This window comes from Balaenoptera physalus, assembly GCF_965194825.1.
Source record: "Balaenoptera physalus genome assembly, chromosome: 1".
In the NCBI taxonomy this organism is placed as follows: Eukaryota; Metazoa; Chordata; class Mammalia; order Artiodactyla; family Balaenopteridae; genus Balaenoptera; species Balaenoptera physalus.
In genome coordinates, this window is record NC_138882.1 from 175,684,450 (window position 1) to 175,699,608 (window position 15,159).

A 15,159-nucleotide genomic window follows, 5' to 3' on the forward strand; every position below is an offset into this window, starting at 1 on the left:
CGCAAGCCTTCTGATAAGTGGGCTGTAAATTGCAAGGTCTGTGTCATGTTCCTATGGGCTTTATTCCCAGCAACTAGTCCAATGCCTGATACATACTTGGCAATCAATAAATATGTGAGTGAATGAATGAATGACAGGTTCTTGGGGAGCTTGCACGGTGCCAGATGCTAATTCTGCAGCACATTTCCCCAGTCCTTTACTTGGGTCTCTATCCATCTTTACTTTTCCGAGGGTCCTTTGGCCTCTGAAGGGAATCCAGGCTCTACTGTACCACATTTGTGGCCCTTTTTGTCTGTTCATAGGTACCCCTGAATTGCCCCAGGAATTCTTCCCTGAGGTCTCCTTCTCTTCTGGGACATCGCAGCCCCAACCTGGGTCACGTGATCTTGGGCCAGTCACTTTCCTTCTCTGAGTTTCAGTTTTCTTGTCTGTAAAACAGAAATAATAGCATCCATCTTGCCATTGTGTTGATAGAGTTAGACAAAGCTGGTCAAAGTGCTTTGCAGGGTTCCTGGCACATGGGGAGGGCTCGAATGCCAGGAGCTACTATTGCTGTGGTATGTGGACTGGTGTGAGGGCAAGACTGCATTGGAGGAGAGCAATGGTCTCCAACCAGGGCTTAATGAATAAAGCAATAAAACTGAATGTAGTTCATCTCTCCAAGTGTGCTGCCCAAATTCTGGTCTTCCAAAGTGAGCCAGGAACATTCATCATCAGCTTTTAGGAAGCTGACTTGCAGATACTTGCCTAACTAGGCAAAGATTGATATACAGTATTAACAGTAACCCACATTTGTCAAGTGCTTGCATTGGGCCCGGCACTGTCCTCAGGGCTTTACATAAATTATCTTGAGGAATCATTGAAAGAGCACTGTGAGGCAAGTGCTATTATTATCCTCATTTGACAGATGAAGAAAGAGGGACAGAGGTTAAGTGACTTGCCCTAACATCACAGAGCTGAGATTAAATCCAGCAGAGTTAACATTCTTTAAAAAAAGAAAAAAATATATATATTCCAATTCTTTTCCATTATAGGTTATTACAAGATATTGAATACAGTCCCCTGTGCTACATGGTAAATCCTTGTTTATCTATTTGATATATAGTGGTGTGTATCTTTTAATCCTATACTCCTAATTTATCCCTCCCCCTCCTCTTTCACGTTTCCTAACCATAAGTTTGTTTTCTATGTCTGTGAGTCTGTTTCTGTTTTGTAAATAAGTTCGTTTGTATTATTTTTAGATTCCACATATAAGTGATATCATATAATATCTGTCTATCTGTGTCTGAGAGCTAATATTCTGAAACACTCTGCATATTACCTCTGCATGGAGATCCTTTCCAGCCTTGTGTGGAACAGGGAAAAATTGGAGTCCACCAACAGAGAAATGCTACATATTATGTCCATCAGAGGACATATAGGTGGTTCTCTGCAATGGAACATTATATAGTCAGGAAAAAAACAAGAGGCAGATGATGTGTACATTCTGGCATGAAATGATGGCCACAGTAGATTGTTGGTAGAAAGAGCTGCAGAACAGTACTGTCATATAATCCATTTGTGTATAAAAACAAAATTTTAAAGTCCATTTACTTATTCGTAGGTTCATGGATAAATGTCTGGAAGGATAAACACCAAACAATTCACACTCACCACTGGGAAACTGTGAAGGAGGGAAGCTTCCATTTTTTGTCTGTATATTCTATGTTGCTTGAATCGTTGACCACTCATCTGTATTATTTTGTAATTAACAGAAAGATGAAGAAAGCAAGTGCACAGTGAGCCAGGAGCCTGAAGACCCCTGTGCACCCCTCCAGCTCTTCTGCTCCAGATGCTGATTCCTTTCTGAGGCCTCCCTGGTGTTTTCCGCTCAGCACTGAAGGCTCCTCAACCCTGCTTCCCCTCCACGCTCATTTCTCAAGCCCCCTCTGGTCTCCAAGGACTTGCCTTGGTCTGGGTCTCTCATCTGGGTCCAGGCATTGGTCCAGGTTTCCCAGGAGGCCATGGTCCTACCCCTTGTGCTACCCCTCAGGGGGATGTGGGACATGGTGACATCACAGTTAAGCTGGTGACATCACAGTGGACCTGGAGGCTGACAAGACAGAGGACCTGGCAAGGCCCAAGAGATGGGAGCAAGGAAGGGATTGGCAGGTAGAGGCTGTTTCCAGTGAGAACTTGAGGGATTGTGTCCCCAGCCCTCCTTCTGGGACACTCCTAGCCAGGCCTTTCAGGGATTGGGGATCTGGAAATCTCCAAGGCCATTTTCCTTTTTGTTCCTAACCAAGAGGTTGTACACTTTTCTGTGAGCTGGGAGCAGAGTGTGATGCCAGGAGGGGGCGGACTTGGCAGATGGAAGCCAAAGGTGTGTGTGAATCCTCCTTCGAGATGTGGGTGGGGCCTTCTGTGGGTACCCAGTGAGGCTCTTGCACCCCTAGATTCCAGGCAAGGCTGGAGGGAAGGCAGGCTGTGTCCTGGGAGGCTGGGAGGGCTCCAGCTTTGGGGAGTGGAGTTCTGGTCGACCAAGATGGTGAGGAGTGCCATGGGAAGGGCTCCTCAATAATCTGAAGGATGCTGAGAGGGCAACTGGGATGTGCAGGGTTGGTGGGGGGAGAGGATGGGGAGGGTGGTCTGGGCCTTGGGAATGGCACTTTGGAAGAGAGCATGGGGAACAGAAATGAAGCAGTGGGAGTGGCATTGGGGGTGGGCTGACATTGCCAAGAGACAGTGGAATCTGAGGGTTGGCACCAGAGAGCTCTTGGCTATTTGCTGTGTGACTCTGAGTGAGTTGCTTACTCTCTCTGAGCTTCTGTTCCGTCATCATGGGGATAATAAAACCAACCACACAGGCTTATTGTGAAGATTAAATAAGATAATGTTTATGAAGCCCCTAGCACAGTGCCAGGCACATAGTAACTGTAAATGTAGCTATCTACTCTAATCCTCAGAGTATTCCAACCTGAGCCTGGCGCTTCATCTATTCTGGACGTGTATAGTGCAGGATTCTTGGTTGTAAGCTACAGAAACCATTTCAGGAGGATTTAAGGAGAGAAGGAGGGAATTCCCTGGTGGTCCAGTGGTTAGGATTCTGGGCTCTCACTGCTGGGGCCCAGGTTCAATCCCTGGTCAGGGAACACAAACCACGCAGTGTGGCCGAAGGGAAAAAAAAAAGAAGAGAGAGCGAAAGGAGGAATTCACTTAAAAGATGCTGGGGAAGCTCAGAGAAGGTTTGGGAAGGCTGCAGAGCCAGGCTTGGAAAACAGGGCCAGGACCACACCCCCAGCACCAGGCCCGAGAGGACTGGTGACACCCTCTGAACCCCCTTCTTTCCTCTGCTGTCCTGGAGGCTGGTGCAGCACCGTCTACGTACAGAGTGGGCTCCACCGACCTGCCACCTCAAGGCCGCTGGTTTCTTTTTTTTTTTTTTTAATTTAAAAAAAATTTTTATTTATTTTATTTATTTATTTTGGCTGCGTTGGGTCTTTGTTGCTGTGCGCGGGCTTTCTCTAGTTGCAGTGAGCGGGGGCTACTCTTCATTGCAGTGCGCAGGCTTCTCATGGCGGTGGCTTCTCTTGTTGCGGAGCATGTGCTCTAGGCAGGCGGGCTTCAGTAGTTGTGGCGCACAGGCTCAGTAGTCGTGGCTCGCGGGCTCTAGAGCGTAGGCTCAGTAGTTGTGGCACTCGGGCTTAGTTGCTCCGCGGCATGTGGGATCTTCCCGGATCAGGGCTCGAACTCATGTTCCCTGCATTGGCAGGCGGATTCTTAACCAGTGCGCCACCAGGGAAGCCCCAGGGCCACTGGCTTCTGATCACAGTCTGGATGGGCACATCTGGTCAGTCTGGTCCATGTCATGTGCCTGCATCACGTGTTGGAGCAAGGAGGTAGGAATGCAGCATGTGGCCATTTTGGCTTTTATAGTGGAATGTGCCTTCTGCCTCCCTCCAGACTCATGTGGGAGAAAGTACCAGATGCTGGGCATCCAAAAAACCTGGCAAATACCTACATGGGAAACAAGAATAAGTAAAGAGTGGTCCCTGACCTTGAGATACACACAGACACGTAGGGGTCAGTTATATGGAAAAATGATTATGACAGGAAGTGACGGGGGCCATAGTGGAAGTGAGTACTGACCAGGGGCTGAGCTGGCAGAGTAATATGCCCCTTGCCTACAATGGAGAGTTCGAGATGTCCCTGTGCATTCCATGCCACCTGGGGGGCATGGCCAGGTGGAGTTTGAGGCCTGGATGGGGCTGCCACACTGGGCCAGACACTGCGGACACACCAACCGGGCAGAATCTGTGTGAGGCAGGGGGGCGATGCACCTTCTCTTGCTCACAGGAATGATGAAATTGCTCAGCCTGAAGCTGTTTCTGGCCTAAAGGGTCTCCCTTTTGATATCGAGTCATGCCTTACAAGCATTCTGCTGTGTCTTTGAATTATCTCTTGCCCAGAGCGGGGGGCCTCAGCATTCTATCTAAATTAGAGAAAGGATTCCCCAGAACCGAGAAATCAGAGATGGGACGAAGAGGAGGAAGACGTACTCGCTGCCTCCTGGGCCCGTGCTGTGTGAGATCGGATTCCTGCTTTCTCCCCTGCCTCACCCTATGTTGCCTGCTCTTGTCTCTGCCTGTTCCTGTCCCTGCCACCCCCATCACTGTCTTCCCTGTCAACATCACTGCCCGTCTCTGTCTCCGTTGGGCCCCCTTCCCCGGAAGGACCCCAGCTCCAGCCTCTGAGCCCTGCGCTGTCCCCCTCCTGCTCAGCCATCTGAGTTCTCTGAGAGCCAGAGTTAACCACCCCCACTCCATCCCAGCCCACACACTGAAATTCCAGTAGCTCCAGTTTACTGTGGCCCCAAGCTCTGGCAGTGTTGTCTCAGGTAAGTAAAGGCAGGTGGGCGGCTCGCCCTTGTCAGGTCCCGGAGGGCCCCCGCCCGCCTGCCTGCCCCCCCTTCCTATTTGTGGCAACTTCAAATGTAGCACCTTCCTGTCATCTCTCACACCCACGGGGGCCTCAAACACAGACAGAGGCTGGCTGCTCACCTGCCCACCTGCTTCCTTCCCCAGCCAGAGGGGACTTCTGCCGAACCAGGTGAAGAGCCTCACCCAGGCCACCTCTCCTTCTGGGGTGTTCTGAGACCTGGGGCAGGTTGGGAGGAGTCAGGGAAGAGGGAGAGGAGACCGGGTTTTGGAGGAATGAGACACCCGCGTGAGGCTGCCAGGCTCTGAGGGGCACCGGGGGTTAAGGAGGGTTACGGAGGGGAAGGGGAAGGGCCTCGGGACACTTGCCGAGCTGCGTGGTCCCTGGGCTGCGCGGCCCTCAGTGAAAGCAGCAGACAAGTGAGGCGCTAGCCGATCAGACAGCTGGCGCAGGGCAGCCTCCTGTCAGCCCAGTCAGCACCGGGGACTCTGGGTCCGCTCGCTCAGACCGCCCCTGCTGAGGAAGCTGAGCCCGGGAAGTCTGGGTGGCGGGACACTGGGGCTTCCTCAGCTGCCCAGAAAAGCTGTGTGGATGAGCTGGGGGGCAGGGGCGCCCCTCAGTGCGGAGCCTGTGGTTGGTAGAGTCTTGGAATAGCTTCTCAATTCCCTGTGGCCCTGAGGAGGTCTGGAATGTTTCCTCAGATCTCTGAGCTCACCTGGAAGTACCTCCATGAGGACCTCCCTCTCTCCTCTCTTCCCCAGGGATGGGGATCAGGCCAGCTCTGCTCTTTGCCTCTGATTGGCCAGTCTCCATTCAATCCTCTTCTTGCGCCTACCAGGAAAGCATCATTGGCTTTGATGTCATTGCTGAGAGAGTCCTATCACATCAGCCAGTCCAACTCTCCCAGTTTGCAGATAAGGAAACTGAGGCCAGGAGGGGCAGTGACTGACTCAAGGTCACACAGTGGTTTCCTGGGAGAGCCAGCCCTTGAAGACAGGCTCTTATTTGGAGGACCTTCACTGCTCACCTGTGACTGACCTATCTTCCCAGCAGGTAGTGGGGGCATGAAGGGGGAACCCGCTCCAGATTTCAGTTGTTGCCACAAGACTAAGCCCCTGGGGAGCACAGGAGGCTCCCTGTCCCCCCACTCGGACTTCCAGCTCTGCCAAGGCGATCAGGTAAGGTGCGGTCCCATCCCCAGTTTTGAGGCCAGGCTGCTTCTGGAAGGTGGGGATGTTAGGAAGAAGTAGGGGGAAATCTGAAGGGGCCTCGATTCCCCTGGTCCTGAGCACCCCTACCCCGGCACATCATGAGAATGTGCCCTTGGAAGTGCCAGAGACCCGCTCCCGTGCCCCAGGGGCCCGACTCTCCTGCGAGGCATGAGAAGGGACAGGGCCATGCAGGAAGCTTGGCTGTGTGACCGTGACCTGGGCCTTAGAGGGAGGAGGCTCAGGGCCCTCCTGTGGGGTACACAGTCTTTGATGAGGATTTTCTCTCAGTTCACCTTGGCTCCATTCAAGTAGATAGTCTGGGGGTGGTCAGGAAGGAAGGGTAGGAGGAAGAACAGGGCTGAGTGAGGGGTTCTGGGGCAGGGGGAGGGTAATCCTGGGGGTGGACGTGTAAGTCCCTTGGGAACGCGGAGGAGGGAAGGGGAAACCATTTGAGTGACAGACATGGTGGAGGCGGGTGTATGTTGGGGGGTGGTCTTAGCTTCTCCTCCCCATTTGTAAACCAAACTAGGGGTGGAACCATCCCAAGGGACTATCCCAGGGGACTCGCAGTCCCTAGCCCCCAAGCCCCTTCCCCCTGCCCTCCAGGTCTTCCCAGCCTTCAGGCCACTTCCAGACACAGTGGATGCCCATGGCCCGTCCTGTGCCAGCTGGCTGTGCCCCTTGCCACTGGCACTGGCCAGGTCTTCCCTACTGGCCTGCCCTCAGGGCCTGGACGTATACCTGTGCACCCTGCAGTCGGCACCCCCGGGCACAGCCCCGCAGGGTCTCAGAGAGGATGCCTTGAGCACAAGTAAGCCCAGGGCACGGGGCTGCACCTTGGTGGAGGCTGGAGGTGGGAAGCACTGTTAGGTTTGGGGATGAGAGACATTGCGGACCCAGTGTCACTCGTGAGGACAGAGCCTCAAGCACGTGTTACTGCCACATTTTGAACTGGAGCTCTGCCTGGGGGTGCGAGGGGCTCTCAGGTGGTGACACGTGAGCAGAGGTGAGCAGAGGAGGTGGGCAGTGGTTTTCTCAGGCATGGGTATGGGATCTGGTGTAGGCGTAGCTATTCCCGGGGATTGAGAGTGGCGCTTTGTCTGCCTAGAACGTTTGAGCTAGAGGGGCCTATTTTATAAGACAGGAGCCCTGGGAGTCAGGGAGTCGGGGGTGGAGTCCTGGTTCTGCCCTTTCTGGCTCTATGACATCATGGAGGCCAGTTTCTTCTTCCACAAAAGTACAATCTCACTAACCTATGTTCTACATTTATTGCTTACAATACACCATTTCCTTATGCAACTCGACCTGGAGGGCAGGGACCATGCTGCTGTGTCCTTTATTTCCCCAGCACAGAGTAAAGCAGCTCAGTAAAGCTGGTTGAGTGAATAAATGAGGATCCAAGCAGACAATCTACTTTTTAATCTTTATACATATTTAGTATTTTACTTTATATCACTCCCAGTTTAACTCCTACCTCACTGGCTGTTGCACCTCAGTCTCCCTTGCTTACTCTCCATTACTTACCTCCTAAGTCTTCCCCTGCTCAGGAACTCAGTCCAGAGCCGCCTCCTCATCCCTCCCCTCCCCTCTCCTCCCCTGTTCCCATCTCCTCTCTTCTCCTCTCCTCTCTCTTCTTTCCCCCCTCCTCTCCTGTTCTCTTTATCTAGAGTAGCAGTTTGATAGAACTTCCTGCAATAATGGAAATGCTCTGTACTTGTGCTGTCTGATACCATGCCTACTGAGCCTTTTAAGTGTGGCTAGTGCAAGTGAGGAACTGAAGTTTTTACTGTACTTATTTTAATCAATTTAAATGTGTCTGGTGGCTACCATTTTGGACACAGCAGATCTAGGACCACATTTTATGGGATCTCATTTGGGCCCATGGCACCCAGATTTATGTCTCCAGCTCAGGCTGCTCCATTAATCTCCAAACCAATTCACCCAACTACCCACTTGACTTCTCCACCTGTACGTCTAATAGGTTTCTTGAATCATTTTCTCTCTCTGAAATCATTATGCGCTGCACAAATTCTAGCCTCTTTTATTGGCAAGGGCAATTGCAGACCAGAAAAGCCCAGAGAGGGTGGATGCCGTGCAGGCTAGAGCCCTCTCTCAGCTCCGAGCCAGGCAGGTTGATGCAGAGCAGAACTTTACCCAAGTCTGTGCGGCCCTGACCGTCTTCCCTTTCCTGCTCAGGGCACCAGCCACCAAGGCGGCCTGCCGGCTCCTCCAATGGCGAGAAACTCACAGCCAAGTACCCTCTGAGCAGGGACAAGATGGGAAGCCAGCTGGAAAGAGCTGGCGAGGGGTCCCCCCGCCCATCCTTCTCTCCTCACAACAGCTCTTCCCCAAACCCTTGGCAAGATAAAAAGAGCCCCAGCCCCTTGCCTTTCTGCTCCTGGCCCCTGCCCACCCCCATCTCCAAAGAATTCCCATCCCACCTCCGCCCGTTCTATCCTGCGTACCCACTTCTCCTGCCCTCACCTTACCTGGTCACCTGTGGGGGCCTACCTTCTGTGCAGTGTCCCCCCCTCTTCATGCTGCCCCAGAACACCTCCTACACCACCATGGCTGTGCCCAGCTTGCTGATGAATGTCTATGAGGCTGGGCACTCCAGCACCCAGGGGGAGACCCTGCACCCCTACCCAGGGGCCTCTCAAGCCTCTGGCCAAACCCAACCCTCCCAAGCCCAGAATCCAGGCTCTGCAGCTGCCAGGACCTACTCCACAGGGCTGGAGCGTGCTGGCTGGGCGGTTCCAGCAAAGTCGGCCCCGCCGGGCTCCCAGGCTGGCTCTTTGGCGCTGCCTTATCCGCTGAAGAAAGAGAATGGCAAAATCCTGTACGAGTGCAACGTGTGCAGCAAGAGCTTTAGGCAGATCTCCAACCTCAAGGTATCTGCCTCTGGGCTCCGTGGCTCCCCTCAGCATCCTTCAATGACCCTCCCTCCCATCTAGAATCAAGAACCTTACAGCCAGAAGGAACGGCTGGGCAACCTCTAGGGCCTATGACCTTGGCTGGTTCATTTGGCCCCTCAGTTTCACATCCGTAGAGAGCAGTCCTCTCCACACTAAAAGACTGTCTATGAGATCCTCTAAGTTAAAAATAGGGAAACTGAGAAAAGATTTGCCCAAGGTTACCTTGATTTAATGGTGCAGTCAGGTCTTGATCTCAGTCTCTCAAAATCTAGGGCAAAGCCCTTTCTTGAACAACTATCCTCTCTGATTCCCAGTTAAGCCTCCTCTTGTTTACTTATTTGAAGTTCAGGTGGGGGAACAGGTAGATTTTAGACCTGACAACCAGCCTTTTTCATGTGGAATCCTGCACATCAGCGCTGTGCTGTAAACATCATTATAGGCATCGTCCAGCAGGGGGCAACCATGGGCACATCTCTGTGTATCAGCAAACACCGGAAGCTAGGCGCGAGTTGGCACCTGCTGAAGTTGAGGAAAAGTTACGGTTATTGGAGAAGAGCCCTTCTGCATCCTCTAGGGCATGAATTCTTAAACTTTAACGAGTTTCAAACCACCTGGAGAGCTAGTAAACATGCAGAGTCCTAGGCTCAGCCCCAGAGATTTTAATTCAGCTGGTCTGGGGTGGGACCTGAGAATCTGCATTTCTAACACTCTCCCAGGTGATGCTGCGGGTCTGTGGACCATACTTCGAGAAGCACTGCACAAGATACACACACACACACACACACACACACACACACACACACACACACACACAGGGTACCCCTCACCTGGCCTGCTGACCACAGCCATCTCCCCTCTTGCAGGGCAGCAGAGAGAGTGAGGGGATCCTGGGGAATGGTAGATTGGCCTTCAGGGAGGTGATACAGATGCAGGGGGATTGAGAGGCCTTGATGCCTATGGGGATGTGGGTAGAGATTTGAAGAGGATCCCGGCCCTGCTGGAGGGCTCTGGGCAGTTGGCAGCATTTCTCCCACACCTGGCTCAGGTCCATCTGCGTGTGCACAGCGGGGAGCGCCCGTTCCAGTGTGCCCTGTGCCAGAAGAGCTTCACCCAGCTCGCCCACCTGCAGAAGCACCACCTGGTGCATACTGGGGAGCGGCCCCACAAGTGCCCGGTGAGACCATCCTCCCCCTCCCCTGTACTCCTGCAGGCTGCAGAAGAATTCTAGGCCCCCGGGGGATGACACCCGTGGCCTCCATTCCCCAACCATCCTGAGCAAGTGGAGACAGGACAGGAGGCAAAGGTTGGGGGGAAGAGGGAGGTGGAAAGGAAGGGCCAGGACGTGATATTGGAGGTCACCCCCTGGGCCTGGAGGGGAGAAAAGAGATGTATGTTTGTGCAGGGAGAAGAATGAAGTTAGGGGTCCTGGGGATACCCATTGCCTACTTCCCAGCATAGTTGGAGGAGTTAATGCTATAGTGTGTGTAAAGTATATAAACACGACTTATAACATCAGCTCATGTTAGCTCCCTCCCTCTTTGAGCCTCACCATGTCCCTTGGGAGGTCAGAAGGGCCCAGACTCTTTCCCTGTTTTAAAGAGGCAGAAATGAAAGCAGCCTAGTGGTTATAGTCCGGGCTACCTGGGTTCAAAATCTCTGCCTCCAACTTGCTGTGTGAGCTTTGGCTAGTGGCTTCACTTCTCTGAGCCTCTGCGTTTTCATTGTAATATAGGAGTAGTACTTAGTCCTGCTTCTCCAGAGTCCTGGAGAAGACTAGTACACGAGAACAGTTCCTGGCATGTAGCAGCTCCCAGTAAATGTTAATTATGCCCACTGAAGCTGCAGCCCCACGCATAAGTGTTCTATGTGATTATCTCATTCAGTCCACCATACCTATGAGGTTAGGTATTAATACTCTCATGTTACCAATAAGGAGAGCAAGGATCAGAGAGGGGAAGTCACCTATACAAGGTCATGCAGGGAGTAAAAGAACCAAGATACTAACCCACTCTGACTGGCTACAATCTGCCAGACACTGTGGGTCCCAGGGAGGAATCATGGGGGGAAAGCTTCCAGGCCTGCATTACAGGGAGGTGGTAGGGGGGTATTTTCAAGATGGGGAGGGGGAGCAGAGATCCTGGGTCAACCAGGTGGGCAGAGCTGACGCCAGTGCCCATTCCCATCAGATGTGCCACAAACGCTTCAGCAGCTCCAGCAACCTCAAGACCCACCTGCGCCTGCACTCAGGGGCCCAGCCCTTCCAGTGCAGTGTCTGCCCAAGTCGCTTCACCCAGCACGTTCACCTGAAGCTGAACCATCGGCTGCATGCACCACGGCCCTGCAGCCTTGCTCACACCCACCTGCCCCTGGCGTCTCTTGCCTGCCTTGCCCGATGGCACCAGGGGGCACTAGATCTTGTGGTGGCCCCATCAGAGAGGCAGATAGACTGGGATGTGGACAAGGTCAAGGTGTCCTCAGCATCCCGGGGAAAGCAAGGGCAGCCAGCCTGAGCAGTGGTGCCAGGACTGCCCTGGGGAGGGGGCAGGGGCAGAGCAATTAAAGGATTTTCTCTATGATGAGTTGAGGCCTCCAGAGCTTCAATAGTGGAGGGGGAGGTCACCATGTATTTGCCAGACTTCACACCCCACTCCACCTGGCAATTCAGGGAACACAGCCAGGAAGAGACTATGCTACCCACCGCGTGGGGTGGGTGCCTGCAGCCATCTACTCTGGCTGGGTTTGAGTTCCACTCTCTGTTTGGGACCTATCTGGGACCAGCCCCACCATCTCAGCTCGCTGATGGACAGTCCAGCCTTCCAGGTCGCTGCAAGGTGCAGACCGTGCTGCCAAGCACAGGACACACTGCCCTCTTTTCTGAACAGATGTTCCAGCACCTGCCCAGATGCCTGTCTGCTGCTTCCCGCAACGTTCTTGTCTCACAGTTGCTACGTGCCCCCTCAGCTGGTACTCCCTGCCGTGGTCAGGTGCGGCATACTCCTCCCTCTGTACATGCCAGGATCTGAGCTCCCTGTGGGAGAGGCAGGAACACAAGGATATCAGTGTCCACTTATGACCCACAAGCAAGATGTCCCCCTGTGTGTCAGGAGCAGTCATCACAGAGAACAAATGGCTAAGGAGGCACCAAGCTCGGGGAAGGGGTTGAGGTCCTACAAGGACTGCCGGCAGGGAAGAACTGGCAGAGAGCCTGGGGAACTGGGACCCTCCTGATGGTCTTTCTTCCTGCAGTCCCAGAGGATCCCCCAATGTGCAAGGTATGCCCCCCCCCGAGAGTTAAGAGAGGTAGCATCAGGTGGGAAAGGGTACTGCCCTTTGGGGGTACAGGAGGCCCAGGTTATAATCACAACAGTAGCCATTATTAAATCATAATAGCTGGCCAACTTCCAGCAGGGGTCGCCGTTCGCATCCCTGTGGGTTTCGGATAGGCTTCCCCACCAGGGGAAGATTCCCCCACACGCGAGATTCCCGCTGTGTCATAGGGTCTCCAGGACCGAGAGAGAGAACTCTCATAAGGGTCCACCATGGCAGGGTAAGGGCAGGGTCAACGTCGATCCCCACCAGTATCGAGGTCTAGGTTCCAAGCCCACCTATCACCCTTTTGGCCCCGCCCAACATGCCAACCAATCAGGCTAGCCCCCCAATCACGCCCATTCCCGCCCCTGGCTCCGCCCATGCGTTCTAGCTCCTCCTTCTCCGGGGGAGCGGGAAAGACCCTTGGCTCAGTCCAGGCTCCTGGCCCCTTCTAGCCCCAGGACCTTCCTTTCCGGCCTACTTTGTGCAGGCCCAGCTTGAAGGCTTCCAGCACCGGGACCTGGTGGGCCCCTGGCGCTTCCGGAGGCCTAAAGAAGTAGCACAGACAGGGCCAAGAGCTGCAGCGGGGCGGGGGTGGGGGTGGGGGAAGCAAGGGTGGGGGGTGGCCCGGGTGGGGACGACCCCTGCAGAGCGCACCCCTGCCCTGGGGCTTGGGCAGCATCTGGATCGGTCCTCACCCCGCGCCCGCACTGCGCGCCGGGCGCTGTTTGCTCAGGGGGGCGGGCCGGAGGAGGCGTTTCTCTGTAAATGAGCGGGATCCGGGTGGCCCCCGCGGCCGGGACCGGTCAGGTGTCCTGACGCCCCGAGCCTGGGACCTTGCCCTTGCCATGGCCGAGCGGCGCGGGGGCCTGGGGGCCCGCCTGGCTCGCCGCCTGGCTAGGCTAGGGCTCCGGAGGGAGTGCAAGGGGAAGCCGATACCGGAGGAGGCCAGATGCCGGGATAGGTGAGGGGTTTGGAGGAGGGCCGCTCGGGGCGCCCCTGGGCCCAAGGGTGTGGGTGTGCGTCTTGGAGTGTACCTGATGTTCAAATATCCTGTATGAGTGTCTGGGAGCATAAAAATATACCTGTCGGTGTACCACGATTTTGGTTATGTGGACTTTATATTATAAAGTTCCTGTGCTTTTATAAAACTTTACAACAAATTTGCAATTTCCTAAGTCTGGCAGGTGGCATGCCAGGGAACTCCTGATTTTCTCTCCAGAGATAGTTGAAAGGCAAATATGGTGGCTCCTCCTGCCCCTGTGGACTTTGATTCTTTCATCACAGGCCAGTTTAGCTCTGGTCTTCATGTCCCTTTGTCATGAGTATGACAGGTTCCTGAGTTGGCTTAGACTGCACTGCATTCGCCCTTAAATGCCGTGAAGAAGTTTTCCCCCTGTCATCTCAGATTGTAAGAACATTAAACTTTTATTTGTCACTTGCTTGGTGCTGTACCTGGATTATCTCATTTAATCCTCACAGCAGCCAGACAAGGCGGGTATTTTGTGTGAGTCAGATAAGGAAATGGAGGTCCAGAGAGGTTAAGTCACCGCCCCAGTCACACAGCTGGGAAGTGGTGGGGCTGGGACACAGGCTTAAGCAGTCTGACTCCAGGGCCCACATCCTGAAGCACTGGGCTGCTCTGTTGCTTGGAGAAATTTCGGGACTGCAAGCCAGGGGGTCGGAGCTCTGTCCTAACCCTAGATGCCACTGGCCACGTGACCCTGAACAAATTGCTACATCTCTCCTAGCTGGTTCACTGTTACCTGATGTCTGAGAGGAAGGGAAAAGGCTCTGTGGGTGGCCAGGCTGAATGGCTGGGAGGGGCATAGCGAAGAGGACCCCAGTAGCTCACAGGCCCTGTATCTGCAAAGAACATGGCGTGTGCTCTCAGGCACGGGGTGTTTGTGTCTCTGTGCAGAGACTGGGCAATTTGTTCTGATCTTATCATGACACGGCTGTCTCCAGCCTGCCCTGGGAGGAGTGGAGGCAGTCGTGGTGGGGCCAGAGTGAGGGGAGGAGTTTGTGCTGCTCTCTCACACAAAAGAGAGAAAGGAGGGGAGGGCCTAGCCACCCTATACCTGGAAGCCTGGATGGCCGGGGGTGCCCACACCCTGCCAGTGCCCTCCCTGGAAGTCACACCCCCTCCCTTTACCCTGTCTGGCAGGAACCTGCCCTATAGGCCCAGATGGCACTGCTCCTCCCTTTCTTTCCCCACTTGAGAGGAGGCAGGGCTGCGGGTGAGTCAGGGACAGGGAGGGCAGGGTAGGGACTTCGCATGCTCCTGGGCCAGCGTGATGATACATCCCATGTGTGCACTTGGACTTGGTTCTCACTGGCTGTGGGAATGGGACTCTGGCCCTGAGGCACAGGCCTCTGCTCCCTGCTGATTGCCTGGAGTGGGGGGCAGAGTGTACGGAGGGGGCAGCCAAGGCACTTCCTCATCTTGCCCCCATTAGCATGGTGATGCCCAACCAACCTTTGGAGTGATACCATCCTAGTGTCTTAACTCCAAGGCTCACTAGCTGTGTGACTCCAGGCAAGTCACTTTACCACTCTGGACCTCAGTTCCTTACCTGAAAAATGAGGACAACAATATCTACCTTTTAGGATTATTTGTGAGGCTTAAAGGAGATTATGTAGGCCTGGTACCTAGTGCTAAACCTGGCATAGGGTGGGCCTCAGCAAATGGCAAGCTTTTGAATTATTAGGGTACTGTCCTTTTTCTGTATTCTGGCCCTGATACAGGCCCAGGCCCATCCCATCCCTGTCTCTCTGTCTCTGGAGGTGGAGTGGACAGCTGGGGG

General features: G+C 54.0%; 1 protein-coding gene across 1 annotated transcript; it reads left to right on the forward strand.

Moving 5' to 3' along the window:
- Positions 1-284: 284 nt before the first annotated feature.
- On the forward strand, positions 285-11,644 carry ZNF683 (zinc finger protein 683). The gene is made up of 6 exons (XM_082468652.1): positions 285-2,151; positions 5,971-6,095; positions 6,735-6,939; positions 8,325-9,019; positions 10,089-10,217; positions 11,230-11,644. Exons 1-6 carry the CDS (start codon positions 2,127-2,129, stop codon positions 11,551-11,553), a joined length of 1,503 nt encoding a protein of 500 aa, XP_082324778.1. The 5' UTR covers positions 285-2,126; the 3' UTR covers positions 11,554-11,644.
- Positions 11,645-15,159: the final 3,515 nt, after the last annotated feature.